The sequence below is a fragment of the Neophocaena asiaeorientalis genome, unplaced genomic scaffold (assembly GCF_003031525.2).
Source record: "Neophocaena asiaeorientalis asiaeorientalis breed wild unplaced genomic scaffold, Neophocaena_asiaeorientalis_V1.1 scaffold102, whole genome shotgun sequence".
Lineage (NCBI taxonomy): Eukaryota > Metazoa > Chordata > Mammalia > Artiodactyla > Phocoenidae > Neophocaena > Neophocaena asiaeorientalis.
Window position 1 is genome coordinate 4,000,987 of NW_020175078.1, and position 26,240 is coordinate 4,027,226.

General features: G+C 38.6%; 1 protein-coding gene across 5 annotated transcripts in view; it reads right to left on the minus strand.

The window, feature by feature from the left end:
* Positions 1 to 26,240, minus strand: part of R3HDM1 (R3H domain containing 1) — a 177,229-nt gene that overhangs the window by 17,193 nt on the left and 133,796 nt on the right. For all 5 annotated transcript variants that reach the window (XM_024764119.1, XM_024764118.1, XM_024764117.1 and 2 more), the window contains 2 exons: positions 21,562 to 21,716; positions 17,186 to 17,337 (listed from right to left, as the gene is read on the minus strand). In XM_024764119.1, coding sequence (XP_024619887.1) covers positions 17,186 to 17,337; positions 21,562 to 21,716 — 307 coding nt within the window. The remainder of the gene's footprint in view (positions 1 to 17,185; positions 17,338 to 21,561; positions 21,717 to 26,240) is intronic.

Sequence of the window (26,240 nt, forward strand, 5' to 3'; positions counted from 1 at the left end):
ATACTACTCCTTCCTGCCCCTCCCAGTTTAGTGAAGTACAGACTCTACTCCAGACAGCTGTAGCCAAGAACACAGAGCTCCCTCTCCCCACAGCACCAGAGGGAGGATTTCTTCCTAGGAGGAGTGGTATGTCAGCTTTCTCATCCTGCCCTCAGGTACCTGTTGCTGAAGCTAAATCTGGGGTGAATGAACATGAGAGGCGGGAACTCCTTTCCACCCAACCTCCGCTTGTACAACAGAGGGTCTACTGTGGGTGTGATATGCAGAGAATACTGAGGCCCTGGCCTGATCACCCTTGCCCCAGCTCCTGAAGTGGTGATTTTTCACACTAGGAGAGGTAAGCCAGTGATCCTAGGCTGTGGTCTCCCCACCCTCTACCAAGTGCTCAGCTCATAGGATAGGGTGTCACTTTTAGAGAAGCTAATCACTGTCCAAATCCCCAGCTTCTGAGCCCTGGCTCAGAGATTTTTCTGGGGAGAAAAGAGGCTATAAAAATACACCTAATGTATTCTCCAAAGAACTGTCTTTTTAAAAATTTATTTATTCATTTATTAGTTTTGGCTGCGTTGGGTCTTCATTGCTGTGCATGGGCTTTCTCTAGTTGCGGCGAGCGGGGGCTACTCTTTGTTGTGGTGCATGAGCTTCTCATTGAGGTGGCTTTTCTTGTTGCGGAGCACAGGCTCTAGGCACACAGGCTTCAGTAGTTGTGGTATGCGGGCTCAGTAGTTGTGGCTTGTGGGCTCTAGAGTGCAGCCTCAGTAGCTGTGCGCACGGGCTTAATTGCTCTGCAGCATGTGGGATCTTCCTGGACCAGGGCTGGAACCCGTGTCCCCTGCATTGGCAGGCGGGTTCTTTACCCTTGCACCACCACGGAAGCCCTCCAGCTTTTTTTTGTTTGTTTGTTTGTTTTTGCGGTAGGCGGGCCTCTCACTGCCGTGGCCTCCCCCGCTGCGGAGCACAGGCTCTGGACGCGCAGGCTCAGCGGCCATGGCTCATGGGTCCAGCTGCTCCGCGGCATGTGGGATCCTCCCGGACTGGGGCACGAACCCACGTCCGCTGCATCGGCAGGCGGACTCCCAACCACTGCGCCACCCGGGAAGCCCTCCAGCTTTTATTAATTACAAATAATACTGCAGTAAACACCTTTAGCATTATCTTTGCACCTTTGTGCTGGTATTGCAACCAGATAAATTTCTAGAAATAGAACTACTGGATTAAAGGCAGATTCTTAACCACTGCACCACCACGAAAGCCCCAAAAGAACTGTCTTTAATTGCAACAGAGTGGGACGAAGTTCAAGCCTACAGGTGCTTTCAGGAACAGTGATGATTGTGGTAAAGACAACTGGGAAGAGATTCAAGATTCAGGCTAAACTGTAGGCTTGCTAGTTTGCAAGAGGGAAACAGGTAAAAAGACAGCAGGAATGAGCCTTCCTTATGTCAGAATAAAAATCAAATATTGACTACAGAAACTTTTTCTTCAAAGGAGACAGATTTTGATTGAATTACTTTGTAGAGCAATTTATGAGTCAGTGCATTATTGAAAACAACAGAGTAATCAGCTAGCAGTTAGTGGATGTGGTCAAGGAAAAAGAGAAATAGAGTCCAACCGAAACCACTGTGATTCCAGGATGACTGTGAGAATACCCAAAATAGTTTTCCCTGCTTGAGGAAAAAAATCAGAGGCTGAACATTTGCTGGTGGTGGGAGGTTTAAATAGACTTCATTAAAATAATCCAGTCAGTCACTAAACAAATTAACAAGTGAACAACAATAACCAGACCTGCTACAATACATTATCTAAGATGTCTAATTAAAAAAAAAAATTTACAAGGCATGAAAATAAACAGTAAGGTGTAACCCATACTTTGGATGCAAGCAGGGAACAGAAACTGCCTGTGAGAAAGAACAGATTTTTCACATTTATCAGAAAGGCTGTAAAGTAGCCATTACAGACATGTTCACAAAACCAAAGGAAACCATGCATAAGGAAGTAAAGAAGGAACGGTGACAAGGTTGCATTAACAAATAGAGAATATTGGGACTTCCCTGGCGGCACAGTGGTTAAGAATCCACCTGCCAATGCAGGGGACACGGGTTCGAGCCCTGGTGGAGGAAGACAGATTAAAAGAGATTATATAAGTTAAAGAACAAAGAGAAAAAGGAACACAGAAAAAAGAGCTTCAGAGAAATGTGGGGTGTTGTTAAACAAACCTACACATGTATAATGGGATTATCAGAGAGGAGAGAAAGCAGCAGAAATGACATTCCAAGAAATAATGGCTGAAAACATCCCAAATTTATTGAAAAACAATAACCTACTCATCCAGAAACCTCAACAAACTCTAAGCAGAATAAATGCAGAGATCCAAAGAGATACCATAGTAAAAATGCTGAAAGTCAAAGACACGCAGCAAGAGAAAAATGACTAGTTACTTATAATGTAACCCCAGTAAGATTAACAGCTAACTTCCCAGCAGACAAGATGGTCAGAAGGCAGTGGGAAAACATATTCAAAATGGTCAAGGGAAAAACCTGTTAACAGAGATTCCTATATCCAGCAAAGCTACTTTTCAAAATGATGGCAAAACTAAGACTTTCCTTAGTAAATACAAACTGTGAATTTGTTGACGGCAATAGGCACTTTACGATAGGCACTAATTAGAACAAACACAAAAAGATAAAGAGTACAGTATTATGGACTGAATGCTTGCATCCCTCCCAAATTCATATGTTGAAACCCTAACCTCAATGTAATGGTATTTGAAGATGGGGCCATGAAGAGGTAACTAGGTTAGATGACGTCATGTGGGTGGAGCCCTGGTCCAATGAGATTAGTGCTCTTATAAGAAAAGACATCAGAGAACTTGCTCTTCCTCTGCTTGCACAGGCTGAAGAAAGGCCAAATGAGCCCACAATGAGAAGGTGACCATCTGCAAACCAAGGGGAGAAGCCTCACCAGATATCAACCCTGATGGTACCTTGATCTTGGATTTCCAGTCTCCAGAACAGTGAGAAAATAAATTTCTGTTGTTTATGCCACCCAGTCGTTATGGCAGCCTGAGCAAACTAATACAACCAAGAACAGGTAATTATGTAATTGGAAAGACTGTAGAAATACATATTTTCCCTCCTTTCTTCTGATTTTAGAGGCAAGTGTATAAAATAATATGTATATAATATAATGTTGGGCCTATAACATATACAAATGTAACATATTTGCCAATAATAGCATGAAGGATGTGGGTGGGAACAAAGCTGTATGGGCTAAGGAAATGCCTACTGATGGTAAGGTAATAGTTATAACAATGTATTGTGTTTGTAATATTAATATAATATGTATAACAAGAATACCAGAAAAAAGGGGGGAAGAGAATAGAGCAGTGTAGCAGTAACTTTTCTTTATATCACTAGAATTAAACTAGTGTAAATCAGAAGCTGACTTGGATAAGTTAAGACATATATGGTAAATCCTAGAAAAACCACTAACAAAAACCCTCTAGAAAAGTAAAATAGAAAGAAATTAAAATGCTGCATTAGGAAATATTCATTTAATGCAAGAGAAAGCAGGAAAAGGAAGAATAAAAAAACAAACACAGGAGATAGAAAACAAAAAGCAAAATGGAAGACATAAGCCAAGTACATTAATAATAACATGAAATGTGAATGGATTAAATGATTCCATCAAAAGACAGAGATTGTCAGGATAAAAAATGATCCAACTATATGCTGTCTACAGGAGACATAAAGGCTGAAAATAACAGGATGGTAAAAGATATATCACACAAACAGTAACCACAAGAAAGCTGGTATGTCTATATTAATATCCGACAAAACAAACTTTAAAACAAAAACTGTATGAGATAAAGAAAGCATTTCATAATGAAAAAGGGTCAGGGAAATATAATAGTTGTAAACGTATCAGCTCCTAGTAAAGGAGCACTAAAATACATGAAACACACACTGAAAAGAATGTAGAGAAATATACAATTCAATGATAGTAGCTGGAGATTTCAACACTCCACTTGCCTTTTTTTTGGCTGCACCGTGTGGCTCGTGGGATCTTAGTTCCCAGACCAGGGATTGAACCCAGGCCCACGGCAGTGAAAGCAGGGAGTCCTAACCACTGGTCTACCAGGGAATTCCCAACACTCTGCTTTCGATAATGAATAGAACAACAATACAGCAGATCAACAAGGAACAGAAAACCTGGATAATACTATAAACTAATTAGACCTAAGAGACATCTACAGAACACTCCATCCAACAATAACAGCAACAATACAATCTTTTCAAGTGTACGTGGAATATTCTCCTGATAGACCATATGCTGGGCCATAAAATGAACCTCAGTAAATTTAAAAGGATAGAAATAATACAAAGTATGTTCTCCAACCACAATGGAATGAAATTAGAAATAAACAGCAGGAAAAAACTTGGGACACACACAAGTAAGTAGAAATTAAACACCACAATACTATGTTACCAATAGGTCAAAGAAGAAATCAAAATAGAAACCAGAAAATACTTTGGGATGAACGAAGATGAAGATACAACATGCCAAATCTTATGGAATGCCACTAAAGCAGTGCTTTGAGGGAAACTTATAGCTGTAAATGCCAATATTAAAAAAGAAGAAAGATCTCAGATCAATAACCTACACTTCCATCTTAAGACATTGGGTAGAGGGCTGGGGGACAGATCACCAAACCAAAAGCAAGCCAAAGGAAGTAAATAAGAAAGATTACAGTGGGAATAAACAAAATAGAGAACAGAAAAACAAGATGAAAATCAGTAAAACCCAAAAGCTGAAAAGATGAACAAAATTGACAACTTTTTGTTAAATTGACCAAGAAAAAAAGAGAGAAAACTCAAATTACCAGAATCAGAAATGAAGAGGGGAGATTACTAGACTAACTACAGAAATAAAAAGGATAATAAAATAGTATGCAAAATTGTATACCAAGAAAATAGATCAAATTCCCAGAAATATACCAACTGCCAAAACGAACTCAAGTAGAAACAGATAATCAGAATGGATCTATAACAAATGAAGAGATTGAAGTAGTAATCATAAAACAACTTACACACACACACACACACACACACACACACGCGCCCCTGCATAGAAGGTTTCACCACTGAATTCTATCAAACATTTAAAGAAAAATTAACAATAATTCTTCATAAACTCTTCCAAAAAACATAGAAAAGAACACTTCCCAACTCATTCTATATTACCCTAATACTAAAACCAGACAAAGGTACCACAAGACCACAGACCAATATCTCTTATGAATATAAATGCTAAAATCTGACCAAGTGTGATTTATCCCAGGAATGCCAGGGTCATTTAATATCTGAAAACCAATTAATGTAATACATTATATTTTCTCAACATGATACAGAGTACCTATGAAAAATCCACAACTAACATCTTTATTAAGGTGGAAGACTGAATGCTGTCCAGTCATGAAGGAGACAAGGACGCCAGCTCTCACTACTTGTATGGAACAGTGTACTAAGCATTCCAGCCAGAGCAATAAGGCAAGAAAATGAAATAAAAGGTACTCAAATTGAAAAGGAAGAAATAAAACAATTTCTTCACAGATGACAAGATCATGTATATGGAAAATCCCAAGAAATCTATTTAAGAAGTATTATAACTAGTAAATGAGTTCAACAAAGTTGTAGGATACAGGATCAATACACAAAAAATAGTCTGCATTTCTAGACACTTCCAATGAACAATCAAAATGAAATTAAAACAATTCCATTCATAGTATCATCATGAAGAATAAAACACTTAGGAATAAGTTTAATAAAACAAGTGAAAAATCAACTCTAAAAACTACAGAAGCATTGTTGAAAGAAATTAAAGATCTAAATAACTGAAAAACATCCCATGTTCATGGAATGGAAGAATTAACATAGTTAAGATGCCAATTTTCCAAATTAATCTACAGATTTGACACAATCTCCATCAAAATCCCAGTTGACTTCTTTGTAGAAATGGATAAACTGATTACAAAATCATATGGAACTGCAAGGGACCCAGAATAGCCGAAACAATCTTGATAAGAGAACCAAACTGGAGGACTCACACATCCTGATTTCAAAACTTCATCAATACAGTGTGGCACTGGCACAGGATAAACAGATTAGTAGAAGAGCACTGACAGTCCAGAAATAAACCCAGACATCTATGATCATCTGATTTTCAATAAGGGTACCAAGACCATTCAATGGGGAAAGAACAGTCTTTTCAACAAATAGCACTGGGAAAACTAAATAGTTATGTGCAAAACAATGAAGTTGAATGCTTGTCTCATACCATATAAAAAATTAACTAAAAATGGATCAAAGATTTAAATGTCAGACCTAGGGGCTTCCCTGGTGGCGCAGTGGTTGGGAGTCCGCCTGCTGATGCAGGGGACATGGGTTCGTGCCCCGGTCCGGGAGGATCCCACGTGCCGCGGAGCGGCTGGGCCCGTGAGCCATGGCCGCTGAGCCTGCGTGTCCGGAGCCTGTACTCTGCAACGGGAGAGGCCACAGCGGTGAGAGGCCCGTGTACCGCAAACCACCCCCCCAACAAAAAAAAAGATTTAAATGTCAGACCTAAAACTATAAAGTTCTTAGAAGATATAGACATAAATCTTGGTGATCACAGACCTGGTAATAAATTCTTTGATATGATACCAAAAGCATGAGCAACAAAAGGAAAAAAAGATAAAATGGACTTCATCAAAGTGAAAAACTTTTGTACTTGAAAGGACTGCGTCAATAAAGTGAAAAGACAACCCACAGAAAGAGAGAAAATATTTACAAATTATATATGTTAAGGAACCTGTACCAGAATATATGAAGAACTCTTACAATTCAACAATAAAAAGACACACAACCCAATTAAATTGAGCAAAGGATCTGAATATACATTTCTCCAAGGAAAATATACAAATGGCTTAAAAAGCACAGAAAGACATTCAGTATTATTAGTCACCAGGAAAATCAAAATCAAAATCACGAGATATTACTTCACACTTACTAGAACGGTTATAATAAAAAAGTCAGATAATTAACAAGTATTAAAGGACGTGCAGAGGACTTCCCTGGTGGCACAGTGGTTAAGAATCCACCTGCCAATGCAGGGGACATGGGTTTGATCCCTGGCTCGGGGAAGATCCCACATGCCGCGGAGTAACTAAGCCCACGCACCACAACTACTGAGCCTGCACTTTAGAACCCGAGCGCCACAACTACTGAGACCGCACACCACAACTACTGAAGCCTGCACACCTAGAGCCCGTGCTCTGCAACAAAAGAAGCCACTGCAATGAGAAGCACGTGCACTGCAATGAGAAGCACGTGCACCGCAATGAAGAGTAGCCCTCGCTTGCTGCAACTAGAGAAAGCCCACGTGCAGCAACAAAGACCCAACGCAGCCAAAAATAAACAAAATAAATAATTTATATTAAAAAAGAAGCATGTGGAGAAATTAGATCACTCATGCACTGCTTATGGAAATGTAAAACGTTGCAGCTGCTTTGGAAAACATCATCCTCAAATGATTAAACATACAGTTACCACATGACCCAGTGATTCCACTCGTAGGTATATACCTAAGAGAAATGAAAACAGATGTCTACACAAAAATGTACAAACTAACGTTTACAGCAGTAGTCAAAGGTGGAAACAACCCAAATGTCCATCAACCGACAAATGGATAAACACAATGTGATATATCCCTACCATGGAGTATTATTCAGCTATAAAAAGGAGTAACCTACTGGTAATATGCTACAACATGGATGAACCTTAAAAACATTATGCTGAGTGAAAGCAGCCAGTCACAAATGACTACACATAATTCCATTGATATGAAATGTCCGTATCAGGGAACTCTACAGAGACCGAAAGTAGATTAGTGGCTAGGAGATGATAGTGGTGGTGGAGGGGTTGGAGGGCGATAGCTAAAGAGTACGGAGTTTCCTTTTTTTCCCCCTTCATCAGTATATTCACATTGAAATTTTAAAAACTGTGAGGAAATACACATAGCATACAATTTATCAACTTAATCGTTTTAAGCATATAGCTCACTGCCATTAAACACATTCACATCATTTCACAATCATTACCACCATCCATCTCCAGAACTCTCCATCTTGCATAACTGAAAGTGAACCCATTAAATGGCAACTCCCCATTCCTCCTTTCCTCAGCCCCCGGCAACCACCATTCTACTTTCTGATTCTATTCATTTGATGACTCTAAGTAACTCAAATAAGTAGAATTATACAGTATTGGTCCTTTTCTGACTGGCTTACTTCACACAGCATAATGTCTTCAAGATTCATCCATGCGGTAGCATGTGACAGAATTTCCTTCCTTTTAAAAACTGAATAATATTCCACTGTATGTGTACACCACATTTAATTTATCCGTTTATCTGCTGATGGACACTTGGTTTGCTTCTACTTCAGGGTTTTGTTTTTTCTTTATAAATTTATTTATTTTATCTTTGGCTGCGTTGGGTGTTCGTTGCTGCGCGCGGGCTTTCTCTAGCTACGGCAAGTGGGGGCTACTCTTCGTTGTGGTGCGCAGGCTTCTCGTTGTGGTGGCTTCTCTTGTTGCGGAGCATGGGCTCTAGAGCGCAGGCTCAGTAGTTGTGGCGTGTGGGCTTAGTTGTTCCAAGGCATGTGGGATCTTCCCGGACCAGGGCTCAAACCCATGTCCCCTACATTGGCAGGTGGATTCTTAACCACTGCGCCACCAGGGAAGCCCTACTTCAGGGTTTTTGTTTGTTTTTCTGGAGAGAAAAATGTTCTAAAATTGACTGTGGTGATGGTTGCTGCACATCTGTGAATATCCGAAAAACTATTAAGCAGTACACTTAAGTGGGTGAATTGTATGGTATATGAATTTTACCTCAATAATGCTGTTTACAAAGAAGATAAATAAGGAAATAGTAGAACGGACAAAAATGGTGCATATGTAAAAGGTACACACAAAGAAGTCATATTATATGAAGTCATCCACAAAATGGTTGATGATTTAGGAAAAGTAATAGTATTCAAAACCCTACATAAAAATGTCATTGCTATCATTCACATCTTCTCTTTATGGTTTTGCAAATATAATGACTATTATTTCAAATTATTATTATTTTTGATGGGAGAATAGGACCCAGTGTATTCTTCTTAAGCAATAATTAGTTCACTTGAAAAGCAAGTCTCACATGTGCTACAGTTTTTAGTGACTACTAAAGATGATGTCATTGAAAATTTATGAATATTTGGCAAGGTGTGCTTTGGTTTTCTGCCTTTTTAAACCATCTGACGTCTTACTGCCAGTGACAGTCAAACAAACTTCCTGAACTTAATAACATTGCTTAGTAGACATGTGCTGTGTTCCCTGAAGATGCTGTAAGTAATCGATATAATCCATTTGGGGACTATAGTAGTCTGGGTATCACACGTTTAATTCTTTAATAATGAATTAAAGAGACTGAAGCAGGTAACAAAAAACAAGCACTCTGAATCTCATTAGTCCCAATGACTGATTCACCATCTGTGACAACCTGAGCAAATTTCACCAGAATTTAAACCAAATTTAATCAGCCTAGCAGAAAAAATAAAAATTAAAAATGAAAGTAAACTATTCAAAGGTTACTCCATATTTCTCTTGGATCAGTTTTGTTGGATTTTCCTATGAATAACAACATTTTTTACAACTTGTTTTTGGAGCAATTTTAATTTTGGGGGTGGATTATATTTGTGGTAAACCTTTTAGAGGTAGAATTACAGAATTAAAAAGTACAGCAGTTTCATGTTTTGTTAAATATCATCAGACTGATTTATAGAATCAGTTTTCATATACCTAGCACCCAGCAATGTTTGTCTCTCTGCTTAGTGTTAACTGTTTTGTCCTCCTTTTTTGGTTAAGGTTGCCTTAATTCTCATTTCTTAAGATTGTTGGGGAGAGTGAACGTTTTCTCATGTGATAATTTATTATTAGTTCTTGTCAAATGGGTAAACTACTTATTTCCATGAATTATTTGTGGAGTTCATTCTAGAACTCTACAAATAATTATCATTAATATTATTATTCTAGAACATACAGAAGTGATACAAATGTTTATACGCTTTTATCAGACATCTGTCACATTTCCCCACATCTCGACGCTTTCTTTTTGAAATCTGTCTTAATGTAACTGTGCTGAATCTTTATATCAAAACAACCTTTAAAACATTCATCTACTCTTTGATAATGCACTTCACATCTTGAATCCTAAATCAGTGAGAAAAATAAAGCAGTCAGAAAAGTATTTTCATAAACTCTTCACCACACCTATCTACATACTAACATCTGAGCCCATGCACTCTGCTTTTCCTCCATTTACCATACGCAAATCCTCTGCATTTTATTTATGGCTAACTGACTTCCATTTGAGTGTTTACTCTCATCCGCCTTGAGGACCTTACAACTCTACCCCCTCTCTCCTATAGCAACACACCTCTTTCTGGTGTCTTTCATTTCAGCATGCAAACACTTTTTTTCAATAAAGAACAGGACACTCTCTCTTAACCTCATTTTCCCCTCCCATATACTACTGAAATTCAATGCTCCCTTTAGGGATGCAATTCTCAAAAGTTGTCTCTATTTAGTGTCTCCAGTTCCTCTCCTCCCATTCTCTTGCCCCTTATCTCTTAAAGTCTTCCCCCATAGTTAATGATTTTATTACCTATTTAGGGGTTTGAAATATATATACAACAAGAGTACCCAGAAATATATTATACATTTTAAAGAATTATAAGATGAAGAACTATGTAACCTCCATTTGGATTAAGAAAAGAACATCACTAAGTTTCCACACCTTTCCTCACCATGTACCTCTAACTATTGTATAGCAGTGCTCCACACGTAGGTTTAACTTTTTAAACAAATTGTTTCTGAAGGTGTTTTTTTTTTTTTAATTACTGAGGTTTGAGAATTCTTCATATCCTCTCTACATAAGTACTTTTTCAGATATTTGATTTCCCAGTCAGTATATTGTTTGACTTTTCATTTTTATTGTTGTGTAGCCAGTTTCCATCTGGTATAATTTTCTTACCGTCTGCAAGACTTCCTTTAACATTTCTTGCAGTGCAGGTAAGCTGGTGATTGTTTCAGTTTTTGCATGTCTGAAATAGTCTTTATTTCATATTTGTTTCTGAAAAATATTTCTACTGGTATAGAATTCTGTTTTTTCTCTCATAACCCCAAATACAGATGTTGTACCACTGTCTTCTGGCTTGTATTGTTTCTAACAAGAAGTCTATCGAATTCTTATCTTGTTCCTCTATATGTAACCGGTCTTTTCTTCTCTGGCTACTTTTACAATTTTCCCTTTATAACGTTTTGAAAAGTTTCCTCCATATTTCTTTTGCCTGAGTTTGTTGAACTTTTTGGATATGCAGGTTTATGACTTTCATAAATTTTGAAACATTTCAGCCATTACTATTCAAATATTTTTTTGTCCGCCCTTTTTCTCTCTTTGGAGGATGCCAAATGCACATGCATTAGGCCCCCTGAAAAGTACGGATGCTCTGTTCATTATTTCCTAGTCCTTCTTCCTCTGTCTGAATTTTATACTGGCATTGTTTCAGTCAGTTTCAATTGACTGATTTTTCCTCATTATTGGCCTTATTAGTTTCTCACTTCCTTGCATACTTCCTAATTTTTGATTGGATGCCAGGCATTATGAATTTAACCTTGTTGACTGTTGGATATCCTTGTTTTTTTTTTTGTTTGTTTTGTTTGTTTTGGGTTTTCATTGCTGTGCGCAGGCTTTCTCTAGTTGCGGCGAGCGGGGGCTACTCCTTGTTGCAGTGCATGGGCTTCTCACTGCGGTGGCTTCTCTTATTGCAGAGCACAGGCTCTAGGTGAGCAGGCTTCAGTAGTCGTGGTGTGCGGGCTCAGTAGTTGTGGCTCGTGGACTCTAGAGCACAGGCTCAGTAGCTGTGGGGCATGGGCTTAGTTGCTCTGTGGCATGGTATCTTAGGATTCCTAACCACTGCGCCATCAGGGAAGTCCCCCTTGTATTTTTAAATAATATTTCTGAGCTTTGTTCTGAGCCACAGTTATCTGGAGACAATTTAATCCTTTTGGGTCCTGCTTGTTTAAGGCAGGACCAGAGCAGCTTTTAATCTAAGGCTAATTGTCCTCCACTACTGAAACAGTATTCTTTTAAGTCCTCTACTCAATGCCTCATGTGTTATGAGGTTTTGACATACTGGCTGGTAGGAATTTAAACTCTTCCTGTCCTTGTGTGAGCTCCAGGGATTGTTCTGCCTGTTCCTTTTGAATGGTTCTTTTCCCTGCCTTGAGGAGTTTTTGCACATAAATGCACCAGTCAGCAATCAACTAAGACTCAAAAGGGTCCCACTTAGATCTCCAGAGCAACCTCTTTGTAACCCTCTTCTCTTCAGTATTCTGCCCTGCAAACTCTAAGCCACCTTGGCTTCCTGGGACTCCTAATTCCATCTCCTTAACTTAGACAGAGGGTCTTGCTTGGGTTCCTCCTCCCTGAGATGTGGCTAGGAAACTCTCCCCAGGCAGCAAGCTGGGGCAATCGTAAGACTCACTTGTTTGTTTTCCCTCTCTCAGGGTTTACTGTCCCTCACTGCCTAACAAAAACTTTTGTTTCATGTATTTGTCTCTAGTTTTAAAGTTATGGTAGGAGGATAAATTTGGTTTCTATTATTCTATCATGGCTGGAAATGGAAATCAAGAGGATGTAGGTTTTTAAGATCCTTTCATCAACATGTCTGATATTGTCCCCAACACTGATAAGTAAAACACAGGAGTTGTTTTACACAGGAGTGTGAAACACAAGAGTTGTTTTACACAGCAGTGTAAAACACACTCTCAATAGAAATTATTCACAAAATAAAATAAATAGAATATGCCAAACGGGCACTTCCAACACGAACCTTTTCTGCTTCCTAAACTTGGAGTATCTCAGGGGATCGCTTGTTATCTAGGTTACCTATGGCCTGAAGAAATAATAAATAAAATGGCAAGCCATTCAAATTCTTGGGCTGTGAAGAAAGTCAGGATGGATTTTGAGAAACAATTTGGAAAAGCTTAAAATTTACTTGAGGAAGAAAGCTGTAAAAATCTAACGAATAATTCAAAAGTGGGTGGGACGATTAAGAGATGTACTCCTTTTTCCTTATGTTTAAACAAAAAACTAACTGAATTTCTCCTTACATAAGTTCTTTCCCTTCCGTCTTTCAAAAAGGTACTACCTATTTTTGAATAACTACTCTTCTTGACCTTTTATCTGTAAGACTTCATGAACTGCAAAACTTGTAATTTCCTTCTTAGAGTTCTTTATTTGTTATTTTGGCCACATTGTGGGGCTGGCTTATTTATTTATTCATTACAAATTATTTATTTATTTATTTTTGTCTGCATTGGGTCTTCGTTGCTGCATATGGGCTTTCTCTAGTTGTGGTGAGCGGGGCTACTCTTTGTTGAGGTGCACGGGCTTCTCATCGCGGTGGCTTCTCTTGCTGCGGAGCACGGGCTCTAGGCACGCAGGCTTCAGTAGTTGTGGCATGCGGTCTCAGTAGTTGTGGCTCATGGGCTCCAGAGCACAGGCTCAGTAGTTGTGGCGCATGGGCTCAGATGCTCCGCGGCATGTGGGATCTTCCCGGACCAGAGATTGAACCTGTGTTCCCTGCTTTGGCAGGTGGATTCTTAAACACTCTGCCCCCACCCCAGGCCCTGGTTTAATTTTTAAACCAGAGCTTATGAACAATGTAATTAAAAATATAGAAAATATAATGTCTAGAATATATGATTCTTAACAAAGTTCACATATTATGTGTACACTGAAAAATAACTTGAATGAAGACACCAAAATTTAACAGTGATTATCTCTGAGTGGCGAGATTGTGGCTGATTTGCTTTTTCACCATTTTTTACATTTTGAAAATTTTATATTTTCAAATTTTCTACAATGACTCTGTATTGTATGTATAATCAGGAAGACCCAAACAAGTTAAATAGAGAAAACACTCTTTTAACGGACAAAATGTAGATGCAGGAGAATTATTTTGCCCAATAGAAATTCACTGAGAAAGACTGAAAAATGAAAAGATTTTTGCATGAAATAACACCTCTCGTCCTTATTCTTTAAAGATATCTACTTAAAAATTATTAATCTAAAATAGAGACTTCCAAAAAAATAAAAGAAAATAGAGACTTCCCTGGTGGTGCAGTGGTTAAGAATCCGCCTGCCAATGCAGGGGACAAGGGTTTGAGCCCTCGTCCGGGAAGATCCCACATGCCATGGAGCAACTAAGCCCGTGTGCCACAACTACTGAGCGTGCGTTCTGGAGCCCGTGAGCCACAACTACTGAGCCCGCATTCCACAACTACTGAAGCCCGTGCACCTAGAGCCCGTGCTCCGCGACAAGAGAAGCCACCGCAATAAGAAGCTTGTGCACCTCAACAAAGAGTAGCCCCTGCTCACTGCAGCTGGAGAAAGCCCATGCGCAGCAAGCAAGACCCAATGCAGCCAAAAATAAATAAATAAATTTATATTAAAAAATTACTATTATCACTCATTTTTGGTGAGTTTACAAGAAATGGAATAGCTATAAGCATCCTCTTCCCTTCCTATTTAACATTATTTTTGTCCATATAACTTAATTTACTAATTAATTTTGCTGATAAATAAAAGCTGTTATATCCAATGAAGAGAAAATAAACATTCTGAAAAGGCAATGTTTTAGCACCAGAAGTAACTTTCTCAACATTTTATTTCTCTAGGCTAAGTGTTAACAAGTTCCCTTTTAATAACAACAGAAGGAAAAGTTCACTAAAACATATGGTTCAGATTGAGACTCTGTTATTGACAAGTATTTCAAAGGATGGCTGAGGCAAACAAAAAACCAAAATGCAAAACTAGAAGTTTAGGAGAAATTAAATGAATCCAAAACAGTTCCAGAAGTAGGACAAAGGGGACACTAGAGGGATACTAGTTTACAAAATGAGGAAAAACAGACTATGCAGATGGAAAAAGGAAAAAGACTTAAAAGTAGGTTTTCTTTTTCATTATTTCATAAAGATTCTGTGAAACCTCTTTTTTAGAGTTCTGAAAAATAAAGTTTACAGTGTCTTCAAGTTCCCCTCTCTGTACGCTAGCCCTTTGAGATTGCAGATCAAAGACAAAAGTATATTCTCCTGCTGAGTGTCAAGATAAAAATGGGAAAATAAATGGTAATACAAAAAAATCCCAAATGGGAGCATTCTGAAAATATTATCCAACTAGCCTGCCCATTTTTGCAGACTGTAGGAATGAAATTAGATTTTTCTCTACATCATAGACAGAAATACCATGATTTGTTGTAAAACTAGCTTCTCTGACCGGTACATGGCTTGCTGAAAGGGACAAGACACATGATTTGTATCAGGCTATGCTAAATCCTCATAGTACACATAACAACACAATCCAATCCAAACACAAAATTGCCTCAGTGATAACTGATTGGTTGAGCTGAAAGTAAAGATAATTCAAATTCCACTTTTCTGCATAAGGAGCCGCCACAAGAAAATGGATTGCTAAGCAACTCAAGCTAAGGAAGACATTTTTCAGAACAAAGGCTCACTTAGTGTTCTTACAGAAATCTTATAATCTGGTAATGTTTTAGTATAAACATGAGTGTTTGGATCAGGACCCTATAGCTTAGAGTTTAAGATATACTTTCCCCCTGTGAACAAACTGAGATTTATTATACTTGCTGGTATGGAGTAATCAACACAGTTTTACCTTAGGACACTGGGTCTTGGATGAAATTTTACAGTGACAGATATTATGACTTTCTTGCAAATGTGTAAAATGTTACTGGGTTATGGCGACTTGTGCATAGCTGAAGTGTACAGATGAAAAAAAGGGCTGGTTAGCATAGGTCAGTGAGTCTCAACTCTTATTGCCAGAAGAATCACCTGGAAGGTTTTAAAAAATAATGGGAAATTTTAACACAGTATAAATTTCTATTTTCAGGACTTCCCTAGCAGTCCAGTGGTTAAGACTCCGTGCTTCCATTGCAGGGGACGCAGGTTCAATCCCTGGTCTGGGAACTAAGATCCTGCGTGCTGCACAGTGAGGCCCAAAAAATTTTTTTTTAATTTTCACTGTGCAGCAGCTCTACCACAAAAGAGCTGGGGCTCATCATTGTATAAAACTCCAAAGTTGCCTGTGAGATTTCAACCAACTTGTTTAAAAAGCCTGGGCTTGTTCAGTTTGTGGCATCCACAGAGAGGAGGAAATATGTGAGTTCCTCAGGTGTGTATGTATGTGTGTTTATGACAATAAATAAAATGAGAGTCAAGTCCCCATTTTCCCAAACAGATTCAATGGAGCAAGTACTGCAACCCCTTCTTCACCTCTAAATACCATCTGTAACCATAACTGGGTGACAACCTCTTATCAGCAATTCTACCTTCAGACTCCTTATTAAAAAGAGCACCAAGGCTACTCTGGCAACCTTACAGAAATGTCATGAGAATAAATGAAAGACTGTAATCCACTCTGAACAGCAGACTAAAAGTACCCAACTCAAAGGAAGACTATTTTTTTTTTTAACACATTAGGCTTATCAGAGAAGTTTCTGTTCTTTTAAGTTAAGTGGCTAATGGAATACTTCACGACTTGCTTTAATATAGACCTACTATCATTTGCTTCTCATATGCCTCCCTCCTCTTAACTGATGAAAAAGGAGCTCCCCAGAGCCTGAAAGATTCCAGCAAGATATTTTGCTCTTGAAGTTATATACAGGAAATACATTCTCCCCAGACTCTTACAAAAACCTTAAATATTAACACATAAACGCTCTTAACTCTAAGATCTATGGCCAACTATTGATTCCACTTAGGTGAGTAAAAGGAGACTGGCCTACTACTTTCAGGCACATGAGAGAAAATTTGATTCTCCATTGGTTTACATATGGAATGCCTTGCTTATACTGATTTTGTTTAAAAAAGTGCTAGATAAATAGATTGTATTGTAGTTTTTCTGTTCTAGATTAGAGAATGATCTCAGGTAATGCCCCTTAGGCAACTTTAAAATTAGCAACAGACCGTAATCCTGATAAACAATGAGGAGCTATAAGATTAGGCTTTTTATTCATACTCACCTTAAATTATTTTGTTGGCCAGGTGGAATGATGCTATAGTAAACTGGCATTCCTGCTGTAGGCATAGATCCTTGATTAGACTGATTAGGGAACATAACAGGCTGTTGATAAGTCTGATGGGCAATTCCTTGAGAACCTTGAGGCAGTGAAACCTAAAATTTGAAAGGCAATTTAAAGGCAAAAAACGTTCTTTAAAACCTTGCAAATGTTAATGTCTCCAGCCTCCATAAACTTTCAAGTGTGAGCAGTTAGGAATAAGGTAAAACTGCCAATAGGCTGTCCTGATAAGTTAGTTACAGCATTACCACTTTATTTCAATGTTCCTTTTAGCTGGTTATTGTTTTTGGCTAGCATTTATCAATAGTACAGTAGGCTAGGAGTTATGACTCACATCCCAAAGTAGAAGTTATCTTATTATTTTTATTTTAAAAATTTATTTATTTATTTAATTTTTGGCGGCGTTGGGTCTTTGTTGCTGCATGCGGGCTTTCTTTAGTTGCAGGGAGCCAGGGCTACTCTTCGTTGTGGTGTGCAGGCTTCAGTAGTTGTGGCAGGCGGGTTCAGTAGTTGTGGCTCGCGGGCTCTACAGCACAGGCTCAGCAGTTGTGGTGCACGGGCTTAGTTGCTCCGCGGCATGTGGGATCTTCCTGGACCAGGGATCGAAGCCATGTCCCCTGCATTGGCAGGTGGATTCTGAACCAATGCGCCACCAGGGAAGTCCCAGAAGTTATTTTTAAAAAGAAACAGTTTCCAAATAAGGATGACCCTTTCACATGGGAAGAGTAATGCAATTTACCTCAGGTAGAGAGAAGTAAAACTCAGATAGGGTACTAGTGAGATACACTGGATCAGAAAGTGTGAGCTCTGAAGCTTAAGATATCTAGATGTGATACTGACTCCATCAACTTTACTATATATGTGACACTGGGCAAACGACTTAACTCAGATTCTGAGGCCCCAGAGTTCATTATCTGCAAAAACAGGATGCCACCTCCACCTCAGGAGGGGTATTATCTCCATTATAATCTCCATTTACAGGATCTAGCACAGCAGGCATCTGATGAACAGTGGATCTTTCAATTCTGTTTTCCACATTCATCTACATAGAAACCACATGAACATAATCAGGACTTCCCTGGTGGTGCAGTGGTTAAGAATCCGCCTGCCAATGCAGGGGACACAGGTTTGATCCCTGGTCTGGGAAGATCCCACATGCTGTGGAGCAACTAAGCCCGCGAGCCACAACTACTGAGCCCTCACGCCACAACTACTGAGCCCTCACGCCACAACTACTGAAGTCCACAGGCCTCGAGCCCGTGCTCTGCAACAATATAAGACACTGCCATGAGAAGCCTGCGCAACACAACCAAGAGTAGCTCCTGCTTGCCGCAACTACAGAAAGCCCGCGCACAGCAATGAAGACCCAACGTGGCCAAAAATAAATAAATTAAAAAAAAAAAACAAAAAAACACATGAACATAATGGATTCATTTCTCTAGTTTCCAGTTTCTAAAATAGAAACCACAACGGCATAATGGTTTTGTAATTTACAAGTGCACCACATTAGTTGCATTACAATGATTTTGGTAAATAAAGCCTGTGTAAAAGCTTCTGATGATGATGTCAGCAACAGTAGTAACAGTGATGACAATCAAAGTTAACATTACCGAGTACTTACTACCATGTTCAGGTTCTGTTCCAAGAACTTTATGTATATTATTACATCAAGTCTTCCTAACAACCCTAAGAAGTTACTTTTATCATCCTTGTTTTATAGAAGGGGTTAAAAATTGAGGTTAATAACTTGCCCAAGGTTGTATAGCTAGTAAGGAGAAAAGTCGGGGTTTGAACCCATGCCCACTGGCTCCAGAGCCTTAGTTCTTTAACCACTTCATCATTCTCTATACCTGGGCTCTGTGATTTATAAGTTGATGATTAACTCCTAAGTCTTGCCTATATAACATGTTTCTAAACTAGTAACTAGTCCTTTCAAAATACACAGTAATCTCTTAAACTACTTTCAGTTTGGCTCAGCAGCAAAGATAAAGTTGTTGGTTTGATTTATCCAATTTTTTATGACAAAATATATTTCAGTCTTTTTGTCTACTGAGGCAGTGTAACATCCTAAGATTATTTCTGATTGTATCTAAGTTAGTGTATATGCAACATCTAGGAAAAATGGCAACTCAATCTAGATGATTTAAGCTACAGAATAGATTTGTAACTAGTGGTAAAGAAAAAAACTGAAGTACCAAAAGAGAGGAAACCGTACTTGAGAATGTACAGCCGCAGAATATACTCTACTGAGTAGATGACTTTTCAGGCTTATTATTTATTTGTTAATTTAAAATTTTATTTTTTTCAGCCGTGATGCACGACTTGCAGGATCTTAGTTCTCCGACCAGGGGTTGAACCCAGGCCCTTGGCAGTGAAAGCGACGAGTCCTAACCACTGGACTGCTAGGGAATTCCTTCGGGCTTATTTTTTAGATGACAGTTTATTACCACCTAGCTTATCTAACCAAATGTAGTAGGAAGCATGAAGCAGCCTGTCATTCACTGCTTATCAGAGCAATACATCTCACAGTCATTCACCCAGTGGAAGGATTACATGAAATACCATGAGAAAATAATTTATAACTTGTAAAAAAGTATGCTATAGAAATGATAATAACTGTCTTAGCTCTGAAACACTTTCAGTATCTAGCTCCATTTTTAAAAACTACACTAACAAGGATGTAATTTATTTTAAACTTATATTTCTTTTTTTTATAGTTAATCCACCAGTCAATTTTCCAGTGTTAAACTAATCTTTCTTTTATTTATTTGTTTGTTTATTTATTTAGTCTAGTCTGCACCGGGTCTTAGTTTTGGCACGCAGGATCTTTAGTTGCGGCATGCGGACTCTTAGTTGCAGCATGCATGCGGGATCTAGTTCCCCGACCACGGATTGAACCCGGGCCCCCAGCACTGGGTGCACAGAGTCTTATTCACTGGACCACCAGGGAAGTCCCTAAACTTATATTTCAAGGGAGATCTTATTTACACAGTGCCTGGGCATCTAACAGATGCTCAGCAGACTAGATTAGGTAGCATGACCAGGGTCCTTGAGAAGGGAGAGCTCCTGGCTTGGTAGTGATCCTGTCTAATATCTAGCTACAGAGGAAGTAGGGGATGGGCAGTCTCATGGGCCTCGGCTTAAGCAGGGTGGACTGGAGTAAAAAGCATGGAGGATTTGAGAGAAAAGAAAGATATAAAATCTAGTTTCAGGATGTATCTTCTTTTTTCCTTAGTTGCTTTCTATTATCAACGGGTTTCAAAAGTAGACATATTCTTAGTGCTCACAAGTCCTCAACAATTCCACATTTTACATTTTAATTACAATTTTCATTTTCTGGAATTACAAGAATATGCTACCTCCTTTGCTCATATCCTTCTCCATCCTCAGAATGCCTTAACTAATTTATGCCCATAATTTTCTTTTAAGAGCTGATTAAAGGTTTATACCTTTCTAGAAGACTTCTGTATTAAGTCCCTAACCTATTCATGGCCATATTTCACAATTCCTTCAGTTAGTGGTCTGTATATTATCATCAATTTGTTGACCTGTGTTTAGATGTACATTTACCTTCCCAGCTAGATTATTTTTACCTTGTTGAGATGAATGACAACGGCCTTTGGATTTCTTAACATTCGAGTCAGTTATGGGAAACCATGAGGCTAATAAAACAAACTCACTCGCAGGTTATTCCAGAAAGGTAAAGGAAGGTAAAATAAATTTCTGGAAATGTGCCATAGATGGGCTAAAGAAATCTGACTTATTCATGAAACAGTAGGTGTTTCTACTTTAGAACTATAAATTAAAATCCATGACATTTTCAATACATGACATACTCTTCCTTTTTTTGATTTAGTGAGGGGGAAAAAGCTCAGTTCCAGCATGGGAAATTGCACATCCTTCTCTATTCTATAAATACTGACTTATAATCTGTACTGTATTTCATATACCTACCTCTACCTTTATTTTTCCCTCCCATTCCATTCTCCTCAAGAGATTTTCTAAAGAGCTGAAGAATAGAATAAGACACTTGCTCATATATTGATACTTATGTATTGAATAGCTGGAAACACAGACAATGCCAGAAAAATCTACTTCTCAAAATTAATATGGTTCAGATATTTTTTTCTAAGTTAATGAAGTGAATGAATGATGCAATAAGTGAGGACAGAACAAAGCTGCAATGACTAATAAAACTCTTAAGACTATAAAGTTATGTATTACAGAAGCATTTTCCCCATATTATAAGGGGAAAAAAGCTACACATTTTAGTTATTCAAAATCCCCTCTACCCAATGCAGGTAAGAGCGACCACGTACCTGATATGATGGCACTGAAGGATAGGGGATGACCACTCCTTGAATCTGATTTCCAATGCTGTTGGGCTGGCCACCAACTAGGCTCTGACTCTGGGGTTGCTGAACTCCAACTATCCCCTGGTAGTTTTGCTGCTGGTTGGGCATAACTTGATAACCTGTAATGGCACAGTGAGTTAAATCCTGCTTTGAATTTAATTTATTTCACTAGCAGTATGTTTTTGTATTTTAAGCAAGTACTTTGTGTTCTAAGATGACAGTTTTGTTTAAACAGCAAGTCTCAAAAATCTTCTGTTATGCGAGCTAACATTTAAAAGGTTTACTATGTAGGTAACCCAAGTCAGCTACCCTCTCCGCCCTCCCAAAATAACACTCAAATAAAGTTTGGGTACAAAGATTTCCTTTGCAGTTGAGGAAACTTATAGGGCCACAGACTTGGTTTATATACACAATTACTAGTTAGTGTATAGTACAGTCTGTTATTAAAAATAGTTTCTGTGGGCCAGGACTGGCTACATAATTTGTGGGACCCAGTGCAAAAGCAAAATGCAGGGCCTCTTGTTAAAAAATGGAGAGTTTTGAGTTGGTAGTAGTAGAACTAGTCCTTCTGGAGACTGAAAATAATGGCAGGGGGGAACCACTTTTATAGAATAGTTCTATGTTTGAAAAACCACACTAAGATACGAATCCTTATATTAGGAATGTGTCAAGGGCACAAGGAAAAATTGAGTTACCTAGCAATTTTTAAGGTTATTTCCCTATATTATTAAGGTCGCTTAACAGAGGAACCGATCATTAGAGGGGTTAAGCAATCTGCCCAAAGTTCACAAATCAAAAACCTAAGGGACAGTTCTTCCTAAACTGAAGGCACTGTTGGTAATTTAACTAGTAAGTTAAGAGTATAAACATACTTTTATTAAATGAATTTATCAGTTATTTAAACAAGAATCCACAATGATAAGCTTTGAGTAGTGAATATGAATTGTACAATATGTGTCTCCTGACCCTAAGAGGATTCCTTTAAATAAACCAGTTAGCTCAAGACTTATGTAAATTACTAAAAACTACCACAAATCCTTTTTTTGTTTTTTTTTAAGAGAAACCAGATAAAAATAAATAACTGACCTTCTAATCAGGGTATCTAAAAAGCTTCCACAAAGATAAACCAAACTATGGCATTGCCTATACAAACTTCCACAACTAAAGGTCAGCGAAATGATTTCTCTGATAGCACCATAAATCTATTCTGCTACCTTATAAATATCAAGATTTCATCTCCATCCTTATTAATTCCTAAAGCAACAGGAATGGCAAAGATCCCATCTCAGGTATTGATTGTAGACAAGGGTATCACTCACTGCAGTTGCCTGGAAGCCTCAATGATTCCACTCAATGGCTAAATAATTGAATAAATTCTAACATCAACCTTCTCTAAAGATATGAATACAAAACATATCCGGTAACTAAGCAACATATTAACAACAAAGTAAGAATCAAGTACAAATCCAGTTATAGTGAATACTTTAATAGTGAAGGGTTTTGCTGTTTCTGAAACATTTCTCCCTGTGAAATTCCTATAGTCCTCAAATCTGGTGGTAAAGAAGCTTCTTTCTTTCTTTTTTTTTTTTCCTGGTACGCGGGCCTCTCACTGTTGTGGCCTCTCCCGTTGCGGAGCACAGGCTCCGGACGCGCAGGCTCAGCGGCCATGGCTCACGGGCCCAGCCGCTCCGCGGCATGTGGGATCTTCCCGGAGCGGGGCACGAACCCGTGTTCCCTGCATCGGCAGGCGGACTCTCAACCACTGCGCCACCAGGGAAGCCCAAGAAGCTTCTTTCTTGCTCCTTAGCCTAATAATTAACAATCAACCCTATTTTCAGTTTACCAAATAACAAGTATTTCAAATTCATACTCTAAAGTCCAAATGTCATCGAAACGTACACTGACACATTTCCACCCCTAGGAAAAGAAAGGGCAGGAATGGAAATGGGATGTGAAGACCCTTTTTTCTGTTGGAAACACCACCTCTCATCCACACATACATCTATTGCAGGGTCAGAATTTGGGCTCAGCTCTTTATAGACTGGGAAAGTAACTTCTTACAATGGTCTTGTCCGAATTACAGTCCACTAAAATTAAAAAGAAAAACGTGACCACCTAGCAGAATTCACTGTAACATAATGTGACTTAAATACCTTGACTTAAATAGTCACATCTCCCTAAGAAACTCAAGTGTTTTTCAAACTATTTTTGTATTTTATTCATTGTCAGTATTTGGAGGTTCACCTTGTTTGCCTCCTGCCTGCAACTCCCTCTTATGAAAAGAAATCTGACACAGAAAACTTCAATACATAGCTATAGATTTCATGACACAGTGGTCTAATGCAGCATCACCTGGACACTACACCATGGAATTTACACCGATAAATTTCCAATGGTATTTTAGATTCTTTAATGCAACCTTAACTCCACTAATATCCGTTCCTACGAATGTATATATATGTATCTCCACACAAACATCACAGTTTGAAAATGTGCAACATAACATAAAATCTAGAACATCTGACTCTAGAACCTCATTTGTCACAGACAGTTATGTAAAGATGCTGTGAGCTCAAGATGTGCCTGGAGGGTGATAAAAGGTGAGTGAAACACGGTCCCTATCTTTGAAATTAGGCATTCTTAGCCATGACACCATAACAGAAGAGCAGAATAAACAGGGCATTATGAAATTAAGAGGGAGACGTTAATCCTGGCTGGTATTCACAGAGGAAGTAACATATGAGCCTGGACTTAAAGAAAAGGTCTGGACAAAGTAAAAAACATGTTTGAGGAACAGGGAAGAAAAGTGGAAGACGAAGGCAGAATATTGGTGGAGAACCAGAGATTTTACAAGTAGAAAAGCAGTGAGAACTACTAAGAGGTTCCAGATTTTAAAGATTGTGAAAGTAGAAAAAATAACTAATATTAGTACTTCATTCAGAAGTAGCACAAATAAACTGGGAACATGTTTTTAAATAACAGTGGAGCTAATAAAAATAAGAATGTCAAACACTTTAAAAGAAAATACCTTCCTAAGAAGCTCTCTTATTAATCTTCTCATAATTTTGTTCATTGCCTTATTCCATATTTCTTTTTTTTTTTTTTTTTTTTTTTTGCGGTACGCGGGCCTCTCACTGTTGTGGCCTCTACCGTTGCGGAACACAGGCTCCGGACGCGCAGGCTCAGCGGCCATGGCTCGCGGGCCCAGCCGCTCCGCAGCATGTGGGATCTTCGCCGACCGGGTCACGAACCCGTGTCCCCTGCATCGGCAGGCGGACTCTCAACCACTGTGCCACCAGGGAAGCCCTATTCCATATTTCTTAAAACTCGACAGGTAATATAAAATTGTTCTTGTTAACTGTTCTCTCATGGCTTGTGTACACGTTTAAAAAAACCCCAAAATAGAAATGGTGTGCTTTTTAAGGGCAGGGTTAGAAGCTTTTAACACCCTACCCACCCCGTTAAAGGAAAAAAACCCCAAAATATCCATGTTGGTTATCAAGCAAATAAGCCAAAAAAGTGGGCACTTAATATTTATACTTACTAAATAAACAGCGAGGAAGAACATATTCTTAACAGAATGGAATCAAAATAACACATGCTTCTACACAAAACCAGGCTGACTGAGAATGAATGGCCAGTTTCTCTCCACGTTTAGTGAATGGTTTTTGATAGCAAAAGCAGTACTTAAGTTTTAAGATAACATGTTTATATAATAAGGTTAAACATATTTGCCTTTTCATTAAAATGAAACTTAATCCCATGAATACAAATCACCTCAGTCTAGAATCATGGATCACTCATTATGCCTCTCCTTAAAAAATGCATAGCATGGGGCTTCCCTGGTGGCGCAGTGGTTGGGAGTCCGCCTGCCAATGCAGGGGACACGGGTTCGTGCCCCGCTCCGGGAAGATCCCACGTGCCGCGGAGCGGCTGGGCCCGCGAGCCATGGCCGCTGAACCTGCGCGTCCGGAGCCTATGCTCCGCAACGGGAGAGGCCACAACAGTGAGCGGCCCACGTACCGCAAAAAAAACAGTAATTTTTATGTAATTAACCTCAAAGTGTTTACTTGATAAGGAAGAAGAGAACTGTTTTAGTTTATATCTAATATGTAAAGCTTGAAATGAAGGTTTAATTTGAACACTGCTGGGGAAAAAGGGACATTAAAAACACCTTTGAAAAAGCTTTATTTGATTATAAAATAGGTTTTCATGGAAGAAAATTTGGAAAATACAAAAAAGGGGAAAAGTCAGGGTGGAAAAAACCATTTTTGCATAACACACTTGTAGATAATCACTATTTACATCTTGTATATATGGTTAACCTTATTTTCCCTGCATAGATAGCAACATACATACCCACTTACATTGTTTATAGAAATGGACCATATGACACATTCTGTTTCAAAACCTTTCTCCATACAATGTTTCCATAGCTAATCAATAGGGCTTGTACAAAGCTATGGGAAGGAAGCATTTAAGTAAATTTTCTTAGAACATATTTAGACCTCAAGTTAACAATAAAAGGATGAGAAAAAAACTCAGCTGATCTGAACTCTCTACTGCCTTTTAGGAAGAAGGCATGTGTCAAGAAGATTACAAGACAAAAAGACCAAGTATTTTAGGACAAATTATGTCAGCTT